The sequence below is a fragment of the Protopterus annectens genome, chromosome 10.part0 (assembly GCF_019279795.1).
Source record: "Protopterus annectens isolate FY-2018-M chromosome 10.part0, PAN1.0, whole genome shotgun sequence".
Lineage (NCBI taxonomy): Eukaryota > Metazoa > Chordata > Ceratodontiformes > Protopteridae > Protopterus > Protopterus annectens.
The window spans coordinates 1671107361-1671124202 of NC_056744.1; the positions used below are offsets into that span (position 1 = coordinate 1671107361).

At 38.2% G+C, this 16842-nt stretch overlaps 1 protein-coding gene across 1 annotated transcript in view; it reads right to left on the reverse strand.

The window, feature by feature from the left end:
* Positions 1–3182: 3182 nt before the first annotated feature.
* LOC122813884 (zinc finger protein 436-like) overlaps positions 3183–16842 on the reverse strand; it is a 201498-nt gene continuing 187838 nt past the window's right edge. The window contains exon 6 of the mRNA XM_044086424.1: positions 3183–4646. Within this exon, the coding sequence (XP_043942359.1) occupies positions 3613–4646 (1034 nt within the window). The 3' untranslated portion in view covers positions 3183–3612. The remainder of the gene's footprint in view (positions 4647–16842) is intronic.

Here is a 16842-nt window from a genome sequence, read left to right on the forward strand (position 1 = left end):
ATTGTCTTTTGAGTCCTTGGCGATTTTTCTCTCAATATTTGCCTTGGATGATTTTATGAGAGCTCTTAGTTTTTTACTTATAATGATCAAAGGTGTCTTACCTTTCAAGGATTTTGCTCTATCTTGTAGTAGCTTCCTCCTTTTGTTGTAGAGCTTGTTTATGGCTGGGGTCCACCAGACTGGATGCTTGCCTTTGGTACAAAGAGTCTTAGTTTTGTTTGGGATTGCCTGATCCATGCAGTCCTGTAGGTGCTGGTAGAAGGCATTTGTAAGTGATTCAGCAGTTTGAGTAATGTTTACCACTGGCTCAGGGGCCTTAAAGGAGACCACACTAGTTTTTAGAAGTGTGAAGTCAGCTTTTGAGAAGTTTTTCACTGTGGTCTTTTTTATTTTAGGTGGGGGCGGGACGGGATGAGGACCTCCAGCGAGATTAGTTTATGATCTGATCTCACCAGAGAGGGTATACTTCGGTGTTGAACATTGTGATCCCATGTTCGTGATGATGAGATCAAGTATGTTTTCTCCTCTTGTGGGGATGGTGACTAGTTGTTCCATGGCATTTGAGTTTATGAACTCCAGGAACCTTTGGGCTAGAGTGTTTGGGCTTGAGTAGTGTTCCCAGTCTATATTAGGGTAGTTGAAGTCACCTAGTATGATGGTGTTTGGAGATACATTTATCCCCTCCAGTGTTTTCAGGAAGGCCATGTGAGGTTCCTGAGTTTGAGAGGGTGGCCTGTAACATGCTACAAATTGCAGAGCAGTCTTGCCTATGGTTAATTGCACCTGGATGGTCTCCGATGCATCGTGCGTTGCCACCAACCTTGAGGTGTGGGTGTTCTTTATGAATATGGACACCCCCCTCCTTTCTTGGTGTTGTCCGGATTTTGGGGCCAGAACGCATGATATGAGGTGAAACTTGATAGTGCTGGGGTGCTCTCAGGAGCCTTGAACCAGGTTCCTGTCACAGCACAGACATCGATGTTCTCCATACTGAGAAGGGCCTCGAAAAGTGCATCTTGAGATTGAGACTTCTGGCATTGAGCAGCATTACCCTTAGTTTTTTTCCTTTTTTGTGTTCTAGGGTGGTAGGTTTAGAATTTGAGCCTTGCCTAAAAAAGGCACTATGGGGGTGGCAAGAGCCTTTGCCAATATCCGGAAGCCCAGGGGTGACAGGTGCAAGCCGTCCCTTGCGAAGCAGCGTGGCTTGTCCAGCATGTCATCCCAGGCAGACAGACATTGGATCCCCTTTGAATGACACCAGAATTTAAGCCAATTATTAAAGCTGACCATCTTATCACTGTATTGTGGCATCTTTCTAGGTGAAGGTAGGATACTGCTCAAGGTCAGGGTCATACCTGCCTGGGCTACATAATCAGAGAGCTCCTCAATGTCTCTTTTCATGTAGTCCAAGGAGGTACGTCTCAGGTCGTTGACACCAGTGTGGACAATGACTGAGTTGTACTTGTACCTGCTGTTGAGAGACCTGAGTGCTTGCGTTATGTGGCGGATTCTAGCGCCCGACAGGCAGCTTACTGTGACCTTCTCCTTACTCAGTCTGGTGAGCGGGACGTCAGTGTGTCTGACTATGGAGTCACCAATGACGAGTGTGTCTGGCATTGTGTTTGGCCTTAAGGGCTGTGACTGTTTGACACTCTGACTGTGTGGTCTATGTGTTGCATGTGTTGGGTCCTGAGGTGGTAGTTGTTTGGGTGTCTGCTTTGGTGGCCTCTGCTGTTTTGGTAGATTTTTGATCAGAGCCTCAGTATGTCTTTGTGTGATTATGTGTATGATTTGAAGTTGTGATGGTACTATGTGTGACTGGGTATGTAGTGTGTGTGGTTACCTTCTCCTCCTGTCTGGTCTTGCCAGTCCTATGTTGAGAGAGCTCAGCCTCCAGTTTGGCCGTATAGTTGCATCTCTCGCATGTATTTGTGTTTTGTGGGAGAAGGAGAGGATTGTCTGTGTACATGAGGCAATTGTGACATTGCCTCAATATTCCCAGGTTCACCAGTTGAGCAGGAGAGGACACTAGCAACTGATCCTTCGACATACTAGAAGTAATAGATAAAAAAACTTACAAAGGACTCCGGGGGATGTGGGTTCTAGGCTGGTGGGGTACTATCTATAATAAAAGTGCTTTATCAAGGTGCAAGTACTGTAGGAGTAAGTGCTAGGCTTTACAGATAGAGAATAGTCTACTTGGGAATCAAGTAGAGATGAACTTTTTAGTTATAGGATACGCTGGTTAGATCAGCAGTACAGTTCGAGGAAGGTAGTTTTAAGGGAAAATTTGAAGAGTGGAACCTGTGTTAGACCTTCTACACCAAATTCTTCACTTTTCAGGGATTCCATAACTTCATCTTTTGTTTTTTAACTTATACTTTACTATCACTAATCTTCTTTTTAACATTATTTGTATTGTGAAATTTTTCATATCTGGATGCCTTTGTCTGTATTTCTCTTCGAATATCTTTGGGGCTGCCTTTTTTTGTATTGATTAATTTGGCTTTTTCCTTTGCATAAGTATTGCACCATATTAAATCTCTCTTTCTTTCCCATGTCCATATGTCTTTTTTATTCTTTTCAAAAATCTCTAGGTTTTGTTGTTTATATTTTTGTACTTCCTCAGGTGCTTCTTTTTCCACACAGATCAAAGTTTCTTGATCTATATACTGTTTTTCACAAATCTGTTTTATTAATGAACACAAATTTTTATTTGAAGCTTCTTGGGGAAGTACTTTTCTTTCCTCTAATTTCTATCAATCTTTTTCTATATCTTGTGTCTGGAAATTCTGGGCTTTTTGCATAATAGTAACAATACATCATTTCTTTCTTACCATCAATAGTCCACTTTATTGTCATTATGGCTGTTCTTTGGCCTATCAGTTTTTTTGTGATTTTTGTGGACTGCTACTTCCTTCTACAACAGAGGGGCCATCCTCCCCCTGGGCCTGGCCTACCCCCTTTGTAGGAATGTTTCCATATTTTGAGGATTCTAGACTGTCATTTTTTGCAGTCCTGGCACCAGTGTGCCTACCAGGATTGGGTACTTTTTTATCCTGTGTCTTGTGCACCCAGCTATCTTTTTTCATTTTTGACCTACTTCTGTCCATGATATATGCTATATAAAATACAGTCTGTATATCAGTGTCATCTTGGTAAGATTTTGTGAAAAACAGGTTCCATCTCGTGAAGGTACTCACCAAGACTTGAGGATGAATTAAATGTTAGCAATACTACACTCCTTTGCTTGCTGACTCATCACCTCTCCATTCGGACCCCATCTGCCCTCTGTGTGAGAAACAAGATGACTTTGAAGGGTGCTGGGACTTGTGAAGGGCTTACTGTATTCAGCACACTTATAAGGTTTATTCCCTGTGTGAGTATTCTTGTGAAATTTTAGAGTTTCCTTTTAGGTAAAACACTTACCACTTTCAGTACATTTGTATGGTTTAATCCTTCTGTGAGACTCTTGATGGATTTTTAGATGATGCCTTTGTGTGAAACATTTACCACATTCAGGACATTTATGTAATTTATTTTCTGTGTGGGAATATTGATGTTATATTAATGATCACTTTGTTTAAAACATATTCAGTACATTTATATGGTTTAATCTCTGTGTTGGGAGTACTGATGGAATTTTAGATACTGTTTGTTTGTAAAAGACTTATCACATTCAGCACATTTAAATGGTTTAATCCCTGTGTGGCAGTACTGATGGTGTATTAGCTGTTGCTTGTGTGCAAAACACTTATTACATTCATCACATTTAAATGGTTTAATCCCTTTGTGGGAGTACTGATGATGTACTAGGGATCCCTTTCGTGTAAAATACTTATCACATTCAGCACACTTATATGGTTTAGTTCCTGTGTGACAGTACTGATGGTGCATTAGCTGCATCTTTTGTGTAAAAGATTTATCACATTCTGCACATTTAAATGGTTTGATCCCCATGTGGGAATACTGATGGCATTCTAGTTGTTGCTTTCGTATAAAACACTTATCACATTCAGCACATTTAAATGGTTTAAATGGTTTAATCCCTGTGTGGGAGTACTGATGGTGTACTAGAGATCTCTTTTGTGTAAAAGATTTATCACATTGATCACATTTAAATGGTTTAATTCCTGTGTGACAAACAAGATGCATTCGAAGATGGCTGGGATATGTGAAAGACTTACTGCACTGAGCACACTTGTATGGTTTATTTCCCATGTGAAAGGCTTGATGGTTTTGGAGTCTTCTGGCACATATAAATGACTTATTGCATTCAGTACATTTGTATGGTTTCTTCTCTGTGCGAGATATCAGACTTGTGTCACATTCAGAAGTCTTGCTGCAGTTGTGTTCTGAGTTCAGCTCTGGTACTGGAGTAAGATGAAGCTTGCCGTATCCCTTTTCAGGGTCAGTACTCTGCTGTAGATTCTCTGTTAGATTTAACTGGAATGTTCCGTTATCACATTTAAGGTTCATGTTGCTATGTTTCACATGAAGCTGGGGTAAAGTAGTAATACGAAACCTGTCACAGACATTCACAGGCTGAGCACACTGCTGCAGGTTCTCTGCTGGGTGATGTAACTGGGGTCGCTCAAGTGATGCCTGCTGTCTACAGCTCATACTGTATTCCATGTCTGTAATACCTAAAAAACAGATCAGATTAACTATTATTATTATTGCTTCATTACAGCAAAGGAAACAAATATGTTGAACATTTTCATCAGAACATGCACAAATTGTTTTAGCCATTTAAAAATGTTTTAGACTTTTTTGTTCAATGACAGTATTCTCCTGTTGCTCTTACTGCTGATAAAAAGGTTGGATCAGCTCTGACCTACATTTATCACAAGTCGGTCTCTGTGAGTAGGTGTTTCCGTTACTAAACATTCTCCTCAGTTAGCCTAAAATGCAAGCTTAACTGCTACCACACACTGTTGTAACACTGCCTTGTGACCCTATCTTCACGTTTGCTCACCCCTATCCCTACTTAGCACTGGCTCCAATTACTTGCAGAGGGTAAGGTTATGGTGTTACTGTTACAGACTTCTGTTTTTCTGCTGAATGCTTCACCTTAACTGATTTCTGGGGTGGTAGTAAATAAAGTTAAGAATGTACAATTATGTTTCCCAGCTTGTGACTATGTGATCTTCTGATACTTCATAGAAAGGAAGTATTCCTTTTCAAATAACTACTTTCTAGAAGGACCAGTAGGCTGCACAGCCACGTAATGGCAGATATGAAATTGCACTCTCCTTTTCTAGCCTTGTACCAGAAAAAGATTTGTTTGACAAAATAATTTTATTCATCACAGTACAACTTACAACATGAGTTCACACAAGCATTTCATGAATGTTTTCCAGTGTAATTTTCATGCATCCATTTCCCACCAAACATTTCATCACATTACACATCATCCTGACCAGTATTTTCTTTGGATGATTCTCAATTATTATTTGTATATATTATTTATTTATATGTACTTTACATACTCCCCTAGAGGTATCACCTCAGCTTTTTTTCTTTTAAAGCCTCACTATATCCTTTAAAGATGGTTTAGTCTTTTATTTCCATTTCCATATTATTTTTGTCTATCAACACAATCATACTTAAGCCCTTACTATGCCTTGGTATTTCTCACCCTAGACACCAACCAAAAAATATAACTTCCCCAATACTTCTATGAAAGCATTCAGAAAGAAGTCATTCAAACCAATCAACCCCATACAATCTCAAAACAGGTTTCCAGTTTTCTTTCTCTTTTTTTGTTTACAACTCCAATACCTAATCCTCACTTGGGGAAGTACAAACAATTCCATGGAAATGGGTAAAATCTTATATTCCCTGCATTATATTGCTTTTCTGGTGACGTCTGTTCCTGACTTCACCAGAAACTCCACCAGGGTTAGCCTGTCATGTATTATTTCCCTCTTCACTCTATCTATCCTTGATGTGGGAGAGAACCACTAACCTCCAAGTCACACACACTTGCTTAGCTTTCTCCCACTGTTATTATTCCATCACAGTGTATCTGTTCCTATTGCCTTGGTTAATTATAGACAGAAACACTTTATAATCATTATTTAAAATAGAAACTCGTTTATATGACTTTGTGTAGTCTTTTACCTCTTTTTACAATATTGTTTCTACTGCTTCCCTTAGGGATGCTGGAACTTCTCTCCTTTTCAGGTCATTATTAAACAATTCCTTCTTTCTATCCGACCTATCAGCAATTGAGACTCATCTTCCTCAACTGACACTGGCAAATCTAAATCTTTCACAGATATTTTCAAATATACCAAATGCTTAATTCCTCATTCCTCCACCTTATATAATTGTTCATAAAAACTACAGAACTATTTCCATTATCACCTCAGAATCCCTGATTATTTTTTGTCAAAGAGCCCCTGAGTTTTTATTACCACACTTTTGATTTTCTGTTGACATAGTCTTTGTGCTAAACATTTCTTCGTTTGGAGATTATTGTAAAAAAGCTCCTTAATTAGATTTTTTAAACTCATGTATGTTATTGAAATGCTCAACTCTTTTTTTCTTAGCACTCAGCAGATGTTCCTCCTCCTGTTGTAAAATACTTCCTTTTTTTTTCTGCAGTGATTTAACTTTAGCCAACCATTCTAAACATTTACTATTTCTCTTCCCTTGCAGTTTACTTCTCCCTTAAATCTACTGTATTTTTGAAATCCGTTTCAATTTCTCCCAAGCCCTAGCTACCCCTTCAGGGGCAGTTTCTATCAACCACAGCAGCTCTTTTCTTTTCAGTAAGTAAGAAGACAAATGTTGGGTGTCTCATTTACATTATTACCATGCATCTGTACATATGTACCCTAGTCCTCACAAAGACATGCTCAGAAACATTTAATGGATGAGTCTCCATTAATTCAATCAACCAAACATGCTTCAGTGATTATGCATCTTCTATCCAACCTGTCTCAGCTGCTGTATCTTGTGGAATAATATGGAAATTCCCACTCCTCATTTCTTGATACACTGGAAAATATTAGGGTACAACCCAGCACCCTAACAATGGGTGATTTCAACTACCCCACCATTAACTGGGAAAACTACTCATGTACCAACTCTTTTGCTCAACGTTTTCTGGAATTCATGAATTCCAACACCTTAGATCAACTTATCCACACCCCCACCAGGGGCAGCAATATCCTAGACCTGGTCATTACCAACCTGGGCGATCAGTGTTCCACACCAGAGGTCAGTTCCTCGTTAGTCAGCTCCAACCACAAGCTAATCACCCCAGACATCCCACATCCCGCCCCCAGCCCCATTAGGGAAACCACCGTAAAAAATTTCTCCAAAGCCAACTTCATGCTTCTTAAGATAGAAGTGGCAAACTTCGTGACACCCATGCAGATGGACAATAGAGGTATGACTGCTGAATCCTACACAAATGGACTTTATAAGCACTTACAAGAGAGCATGGATCATGCTATCCCCTAACAGAACCAAGATGCTATCCTCCAAAAAAAGGAAGCCAATCTGGTGGTCCCTTGCCATAAACAAACTCTACAACCGAAGAAAGAAACTGTTGCAAAAAAGAGTAAAATTCCATGATTGGAGGAACTCCCTGGTCAGCCTCAGTAAGAAGCTGAGACACCTCATAAAATCCTCCAAAGCTAATTATGAAAACAAAATCACCACTGATTCTAAAGACAACCACAAAGCATTCTATAGCTATGTCAAGAATCTCAATGGCAACACTCAGATATGCTCTGAGTTATAGCACAATGGCACTAAATATTCAGAATCAACTGATATTGCCAACATCCTGGTAGATAGGTTCAGTGCTAACTTTACCCCCCTCTCACCCCCTAAAGGGCCCATCTCTATACTGGAAGAATGCAAAGTTCCTGTAATCATGGCTGCACAGAAAAAACACACTCTCCAAAGCCAAGAACACAGCATCCATGGGACCTGAGAACATCCCAGGCTACATTCTACATGAACTACAAAATGAACTGGCACCCCACCTAAGTACCATGTTCAATCATAGCCTCATCTCAGGCTTTGTGCCCAGTGAATGGCGCACAGCGACGGTTATCCAACTCCACAAAGGGGGAGCCACCATGGACCCCGGGAACTACCGCCCCATTAGCCTGATGAGCCTGGTCTACAAGGCCATGGAATGTATCATCTTGGAACTTATAAACAAAGACATTGGTAATCTCCAAACTCTGGACCCCACCCATTTCGTGTTTGTAAAAGGCAGATCATGTCTCCTAAACCAGATAGACTTCTTTGAAGCAGTCACCAAAGCAGTAGATGAGGGTAAGATGGTTCACACAGCCTATCTAGATCATGCAAAGGTTTCAACACCATCCCCCACTCTGGATTTACAGATAAACTCACTAAACTACGTATAAATCCCTATGTCACAAGATGGGTTGCCAACTGCCTCACTGCAGAACCCACACTGTGAAAGTAGCAGACTCCAAATCCGACTTCAGACAAGTGACAAGTGTACCACAGGGTTCAGTCCTCGGTCCTCTCCTGTTTGGTATCTACTTCTCTGAAGTACAGGCTAACACAGAAGGTCTTTGGCTAATGAAGTTCGCAGATGAGTGAAAACTAGGGGCCATAACTGAAACTCCTAACAATGTGGACATCCTACGAAAGGGCCTCACTGAGACAGATGCCTGGTGTCAAAGCCATGTCCTCAAGTTCAATGCCAAAAAAGTGCATCGTCATCCCCTTTGGTAAAAACTCTGTACCCATGAGCTACCACATAGGCGGTAGTCTACTTAATACTGAAAGTGTGATAAGAGACCTTGGGACACAGGTGGACAGTAGTCTCTCCTTTGATAATCATATCACCACAGTAGTCAGGAAATCCTTCTACGTGGTACACCTCATCACAAAAGGTTTCTCATCCAGGAAAAGAGGTCATTGTTCTCCTCTACTAGTCACTCATTAGACCCATTATAGAGTACAACGCCCCTTTTGGTATGTACCTCACAAGACATCTACAACAACTGGAAAGACCACAGAAATACTTCAGAAAGAGGATTACTGGCCTCAAACAGATGCCTTATGCAGACCGTCTCAAAAAACTTCAGCTTTACTCCGTCGCATATCGCCTGCTCAGCGGTGATCTCTGCCTAACATACAAAGGTATGTCAATCCCAGAGCTGTTGGACATGCTCCACTTAAAGAAATCCCAATGCCTCTGAACTACATGCCCTAGGGACCTAAACCTTGTCACCACAATAAACAGAACACACTGGAGGGATAGATTCCTGTCCCACAGACTTCCCATACTCTGGAACAAACTACCTGTCTATATCAGACAAATCTCCTCGTTAGCACTTTTCAAGAAAAAATCTTGATGACTGGATGGGAAATAGGAAATTCATGCTGGGGATCACCTCCGTGGCTCTGCTCGACAGGGGCACAGGAAAATAATTTTCTTGGGTGGCGAAAGCCAGGGTACCTTTTTGGCTAGGCATATATAGGACCCAAGGCCAATAGCCTAGTACCTACCTATGAACCTACGAAGCTCTGGCTATTGGGATAATATCATCTACAGCAAATACTTTCATAAATTTCTTTAAAAATTTACACTGTCTAGCAGTAACTTCCCTTCTATTTCCTCTGATACATTCTCACTAATACAAATCAAAATCAGGTCACTACCCATAATTCAGGGACTTCCTTGAAAACTTACTATTTCCTGCAAAATCCTTCTCAACTCAAACAGCTTCATTTTCAGAGATGAAAATAGGAGACTTACTAATTCTGTGAAACTGTTTGCCATCTGCAAAGTGGTGGTAATAAATATAATGAATTAAACATGTTAGCACATTTTGAAGGTTTTTGACTGTAATTATCAAGGCTTGGGATTTGTCTGAGATGAGCTTTCCTGGTTATTTAAAGTATGAATGTTTGAAGGAGAATTCTTGAGGTGGTGGTGTGCTAGTGTTGGTACACAAATGTATTCCTTCAAAGTAAATACTGAAAAATAAGGACATGAACATTTTGGTAATAGACGTGTTTAGTACTTCAGAAAGGGCAAGGGTTGTGGCTTATTGCACCCCAAATATTGATGATACAACACACATGAAGTTTTTAGAATGCTTTGTCATTTGTTTTTCTCACAGAAATATTCTCCTGTTTAGGTCATTTCAATGAGTTCTCTACACAATCTTGAGAAGAAATTCTCTGAGCATCAGCAGCTCACAGAAAAAAAAAAACACTCTAAGGCTGAACACTTTTCTCCACAGGAAATCATTGCTGTGTGTTTTTTAATTGTGCAATCATTTCAAATGAATCACTTTACAAGGAGATTTCTCCTTTCTCTGAGTAAGTGTGACCATGGAATTGGTGTATACATAGATATATAGATAGATTGATAGGTAGATACTTATATATATATATATATACTTAGTACAAACACAAGATTTTTTTAAGTAAAAGGATGAAAGAACATTGGTATTCAATCAAAACTAAAGGCCGTAACAATGCAAAGTTTAAGCATTCCTGTGTTTGTACTAAATAGAAGAAATTTTTATTCTTTATACTTGAAAAGGTCCCTGAAGATATAAGAGGAAGGGATTTTAAGAATAGATTGGAGATGAAAGAACCAGAATGGCAATTACTGTAAGGCTTAGGGCAGATCATTTTATAGGTTTAAATGATGCTATAAACATTAAATGTTTTTTTTTTCAAAGACAGGAGGTTAAAAGTTAATAAATGATAATTAAATGTATTTTGTATTGTAGGTACTGTCTTTTTAAGATTCATTAGTTTTAAATTAGTTAATCAGGTGAGTCATTATTCTGTAAAAGTGACTGGTGGAGATTTGTTTAAGTAGTCTGCTTTTTAAAAGAAGTTGTGTTTCTAAAGAAGTCAGTTTTAAATGAAAGCTGTGAATAAAACTTTTGTATGCCAAGACAGTTGATTTGGCCACTTGTGCTTTTTTGTGGTTTATGGTGTTTACTCTTATCACTTTCCTAAACCAAATGCAGGGCAAACCAATCAATTTAAAAGTAGAGTGTATAAACATTATAGAATTAACAATAAATGGGCAAACCTGGAGACTCGGCTACACACGCAGAAACCATAACCGCTGTGTATAATAGAAATTTGGCTAAAAGATAACTACTCTCCCTCCCAATACAGCTATTCTTTATATACTCACTATTACAAAAATAGACCAGGCAGAAGGGAAGGACGTGGAGTGACACTAAGCCACTACCAAAAGAGTTACCATGACAGAAAGATAAACTAACCCTCATATAAGATACAGTCTTAACCTTAGTAAAAAGAAGAATCGGGGACAAAAATTCCCCTGGCGCAACCATGATTAAAAAGAAAGCATGCTGGATACATACTAACCCTGTCAGGCTTGGAAACAGCAGTAAGCTAATGTGATACTGCAGAATCCATATAGTGAATTCATGCTGCAAAGGCCTCCTGCCTCAGAAAAATACAAAACTCACTAGCGGGTAATTCAAAACTCTTCTGGAATGAACTCAAACTACTCATGGGAAATATTACACTCTTCTTTGCTTAAATATATACACTAAACACCAACATTTTGTTAATGTTTACAAAATTTCCTAGTCAAAGCAAATCAGGATATAATCAATAACTTTCCCGGAGACCAACCTTTTATAAACACCTCTCAGTCCTGCTACACCCCTCCAAACTATACACTAGGTGACTTCAACCCCACTTTCTACTTCAGACACACCAGCAAAAAGAAATAAAAAAAAATTACAAATCATACAGCTCCATTTTTTTGTTTGGATTTAGTTTAAGTAATGATTTTTGATTTATTTTTGCTGATGTGTTTGAAATAGAAAGTGGGGTTGAAGTCACCTAGTGTATAGTTTGGAGGGGTGTAGCAGGACTGAGAGGTGTTTATAAAAGGTGGGTCTCTGGGAAAGTTATTGATTATATCCTGATTTGTTTCGACTAGGAAATTTTGTAAACATTAACAAAATGTTGGTGTTTAGTGTATATATTTAAGCAAAGAAGAGTCTGTAATATTTCCCATGAGTAGTTTGAGTTCATTCTAGAAGAGTTTTGAATTACCCGCTAGTGAGTTTTGTATTTTTCTGAGGCAGGAGGCCTTTGCAGCATGAATTCACTATATGGATTCTGCAGTATCACATTAGTTTATTGCTGTTTCCAAGCCTGACAGGGTTAGTATGTATCCAGCATGTTTTGTTTTTAATCATGGTTGCGCCAGGGGAATTTTTGTCCCCGATTCTTCTTTTTACTAAGGTTAAGACTATATCTTATATGAGGTTTAGTTTATCTTTCTCTCATGGTAACTCTTTTGATAGTGGCTTAGTGTCACTCCACCTCCTTCCCTTCTGCCTGGACTATTTTTGTAATAGTGAGTATATAAAGAATAGCTGTATTGGGAGGGAGAGTAGTTATCTTTTAGCCAAATTTCTATTATACACAGCGGTTATGGTTTCTGCGTGTGTAGCCGAGTCTCCAGGTTTGCCTATTTATTGTTAATTCTATAATGTTTATACACTCTACTTTTAAATTGATTGGTTTGCCCTGCATTTGGTTTAGGAAAGTGATAAGAGTAAACACCATAAACCACAAAAAAGCACAAGTGGCCAAATCAACTGTCTTGGCATACAAAAGTTTTATTCACAGCTTTCATTTAAAACTGACTTCTTTAGAAACACGACTTCTTTTAAAAAGCAGACTACTTAAACAAATCTCCACCAGTCACTTTTACAGAATAATGACTCACCTGATTAACTCATTTAAAACTAATGAATCTTAAAAAGGCAGTACCTACAATACAAAATACATTTAATTATCATTTATTAACTTTTAACCTCCTGTATTTGAAAAAAAAACATTTAATGTTTATAGCATCATTTAAACCTATAACATGATCTGCCCTAAGCCTTACAGTAATTGCCATTCTGGTTCTTTCATCTCCAATCTATTCTTAAAATCCCTTCCTCTTATATCTTCAGGGACCTTTTCAAGTATAAATAATAAAAATTTCTTCTATTTAGTACAAACACAGTAATGCTTAAACTTTGCATTGTTACGGCCTTTAGTTTTGATTGAATACCAATGTTCTTTCATCCTTTTACTTAAAAAAATCTTGTGTTTGTACTAAGTATATATATATATATATATATATATAACTTTCATCCTTTTACTTAAAAAAATCTTGTGTTTGTACTAAGTATATATATATATATATATATATATATATAGATATGTATCTACCTATCAATCTATCTATCTATCTATCTATCTATGTATACACCAATTCCATGGTCACACTTACTCAGAGAAAGGACCTTAGGGTGTTTTTTTTTTTTCTGTGAGCTGCTGATGCTCAGAGAATTTCTTCTCAAGATTGTGTAGAGAGCTCATTGAAATGACCTAAACGGAGAATATTTCTGTGAGGAAAACAAATGACAAAGCATTCTAAAAACTTCATGTGTGTTGTATCATCAATATTTGGGGTGCAATAAGCCACAACCCTTGCCCTTTCTGAAGTACTAAATACATCTATTACCAACATTTTCATGTCCTTATTTTTCAGTATTTACTTTGAAGGAATACATTTGTGTACCAACACTAGCATACCACCACCTCAAGAATTCTCCTTCAAAGATTCATACTTTAAATAACCAGGAAAGCTCATCTCAGCCAAATCCCAAGCCTTGATAATTACAGTCAAAAACCTTCAAAATGTGCTAACATGTTTAATTCATTATATTTATTACCACCACTTTGCAGATGGCAAACAGTTTCACAGAATTAGTAAGTCTCCTATTTTCATCTCTGAAAATGAAGCTGTTTGAGTTGAGAAGGATTTTGCAGGAAATAGTAAGGTTTCAAGGAAGTCCCTGAATTCTGGGTAGTGACCTGATTTTGATTTGTATTAGTGAGAATGTATCAGAGGAAATAGAAGGGAAGTTACTGCTAGACAGTGTAAATTTTTAAAGAAATTTATGAAAGTATTTGCTGTAGATGATATTATCCCAATAGCCAGAGCTTCGTAGGTTCATAGGTAGGTACTAGGCTATTGGCCTTGGGTCCTATATATGCCTAGCCAAAAAGGTACCCTGGCTTTCGCCACCCAAGAAAATTATTTTCCTGTGCCCCTGTCGAGCAGAGCCATGGAGGTGATCCCCGGCATGAATTTCCTATTTCCCATCCAGTCATTAAGATTTTTTTCTTGAAAAGTGCTAATGAGGAGATTTGTTTGATATAGATAGGTAGTTTGTTCCAGAGTATGGGAAGTCTCTGGGACAGGAATCTATCCCTCCAGTGTGTTCTGTTTATTGTGGTGACAAGGTTTAGGTCCCTAGGGCATGTAGCTCAGAGGCATTGGGATTTCTTTAAGTGGAGCATGTCCAACAGCTCTGGGATTGACATTCCTTTGTATGTTAGGCAGAGATCACCTCTGAGCAGGCGATATGCGACGGAGTAAAGCATACATATGTGTGTGTGTGTGTGTGTGTGTGTGTGTGTGTGTGTGTGTGTGTATGTATATATATATATATATATATATATATATATATATATAGATGACTTCTTTCTACCAGCAGCATTTTATTTTTATTAAACTTATCTACCTTTCATAAAAAACTACAAATCAGCTTCACAATGCTATGCCACTAAATCCACAGCAACAGACTTCTCATTAACACCTTACAATCTACCACTACAATTTCTGGAACCCCACTAAGGCTTACAAAATGACTGCATATATGTAACCAGCAGAAATAACAGATACTTCCCAGCTGTAACAGAACAGAAACAGCTGGGACTGACCATAGACCCATCTCTCTCTATCTGTCTTTCTGAAGCATACTGACAGAATTATCTACAAAGCTCTGGAACTGCTTAAGCTGTGCTACAATGTTTCTCATTTTCTCAAACCCACTGATCATTTTGCCATAGCAAGGAATGTATGAATTCCAAAAACTGAAAATGGCCTGCTACTAGCTACCCTCCACAATAGTGGCAACATACAAAATAGTCAAATGGCAGTAAATAAGAATTGCATATTTTCTTTCCTTAAAGATAAACTAATTCATCACTGTCAGCTTCTACAACATTTTAAATGGTTACCTGTTAATGAAAGGGCAACTCTGCAACTCTCCACACAAACATGCCTAAAATTATCAATCTAGGACACTGTCCACCATTAAGAACAAAACTCACATCATACAACAAAAATACACATAAAGAAACGTACATGAGGAGAGCCTTACCCTCATCAGACCTAAATTCACAACAGCAAAAGGTATAAGGCATTCCCAAAGGGATTCACTTTATAATTTTGAAATACTGAAATCCCAAATTTCAGTATTTCGAAACCATAAAGTTGAATGGCCTAAATCCTGAAACTACACAATCACGAAACACAAAATTACGAACAGAAACACACCATACACCACACAACACATACATCATCCCACCCAAACCACAACAAACAAAACACAAACTCACAAACACATAAACCTACACTACATATAAGGAGGGGGGGCAAGCCCCCCTGCACCCCCAACACCCCCACTACTTATATATACCAGCTCCGAGACTGCACGAACACACACAGAAAGGAAACTCACATCCACACATTCTACAGCCCCTCACACACACACAAACATCACACATATACAAACACCAACACATCCAACACTTACACACCCATACTTTCACCTGCCTTCCCTAACCCATACGTACAACTAACAAACACATTCACACACACTCAAACTCCCACACAAAACCCTAACAAAACACTTACTTACCTTAAATTACACCTAAATCCATACACAGCACAAAACACCGTCCAGTCACAACACCATACGCAACGCACCATAAAGCCATAACCGCAAATTTGAGATATTCGGATTCGTGATTATGCACTTTTGCGATTTTCAACATTTGACTTTATAAGTTTGAGATACTGAAATTCGGGATTTCAGTATTTCAAAATTATAAAGTGAACCCTCCCAAAGCTGGCACCTGCAGTTTTGAACCAACCCCAAAAAGAAATCACACATGAAAGTACCACAGAAGCATTTAAAAACTGACTAAAATAATACTTGCAGAAAGAATCATCTTGCTCTTGCTATAAAGAAAAGGCAAGGAACAAACTTTATTCAACATTCAGCTTCTACACACAATCTGTACTATCTGAATCTTCAGTCATAAATAAATGTGAATGAGAATTTGCTAAATGAAAACTTGTAACATGATTGTTGCCTGATCAGCCAATACTGTGTGTCTTGTGGTTCTCATTGTAAAAGTTGCTCCTCAAATTACTCATTGTAAATATCATTATTAACTTTTATGTAACAATGCAATTTCTTTTGTTTAAATATTCTTCTGATAATCGCAGTAACAACCATATTTGCTTCTTATATAAAAACCATGATTAAATTCTTTGACAATTGAACCTCTGTCCAATGGACCTGGGTTATGACTGAAAACAGTCTGTCGATAGTCCACTTAACTAGTTACCAAAAGGAAATAAAATAAAATAAAAACAAGCAACAAGAAGTTGTATGTCATTGCCAATTGGAGCTAAAGGGTATCTTTTCTCTGAGATTAATCACAGAACACTATTGAATACTACATTAATTTTAGCTTGTAAAATGCTTTGCAGGACTCCATAAAATATTAGACTTACTTTAACATGTAAATATTGTATAATAAATTCTGTTGACAACTTGTCTCTAATCTAGTGTGTAATCCAAATTCTTCAATTTTGCTATTATTCATTGCTTAGTTTTATTATGTAATATTATACTTTGCTTGGTTTTACTATGTAATATGGAGCTTTTATCCCAGGGCCTC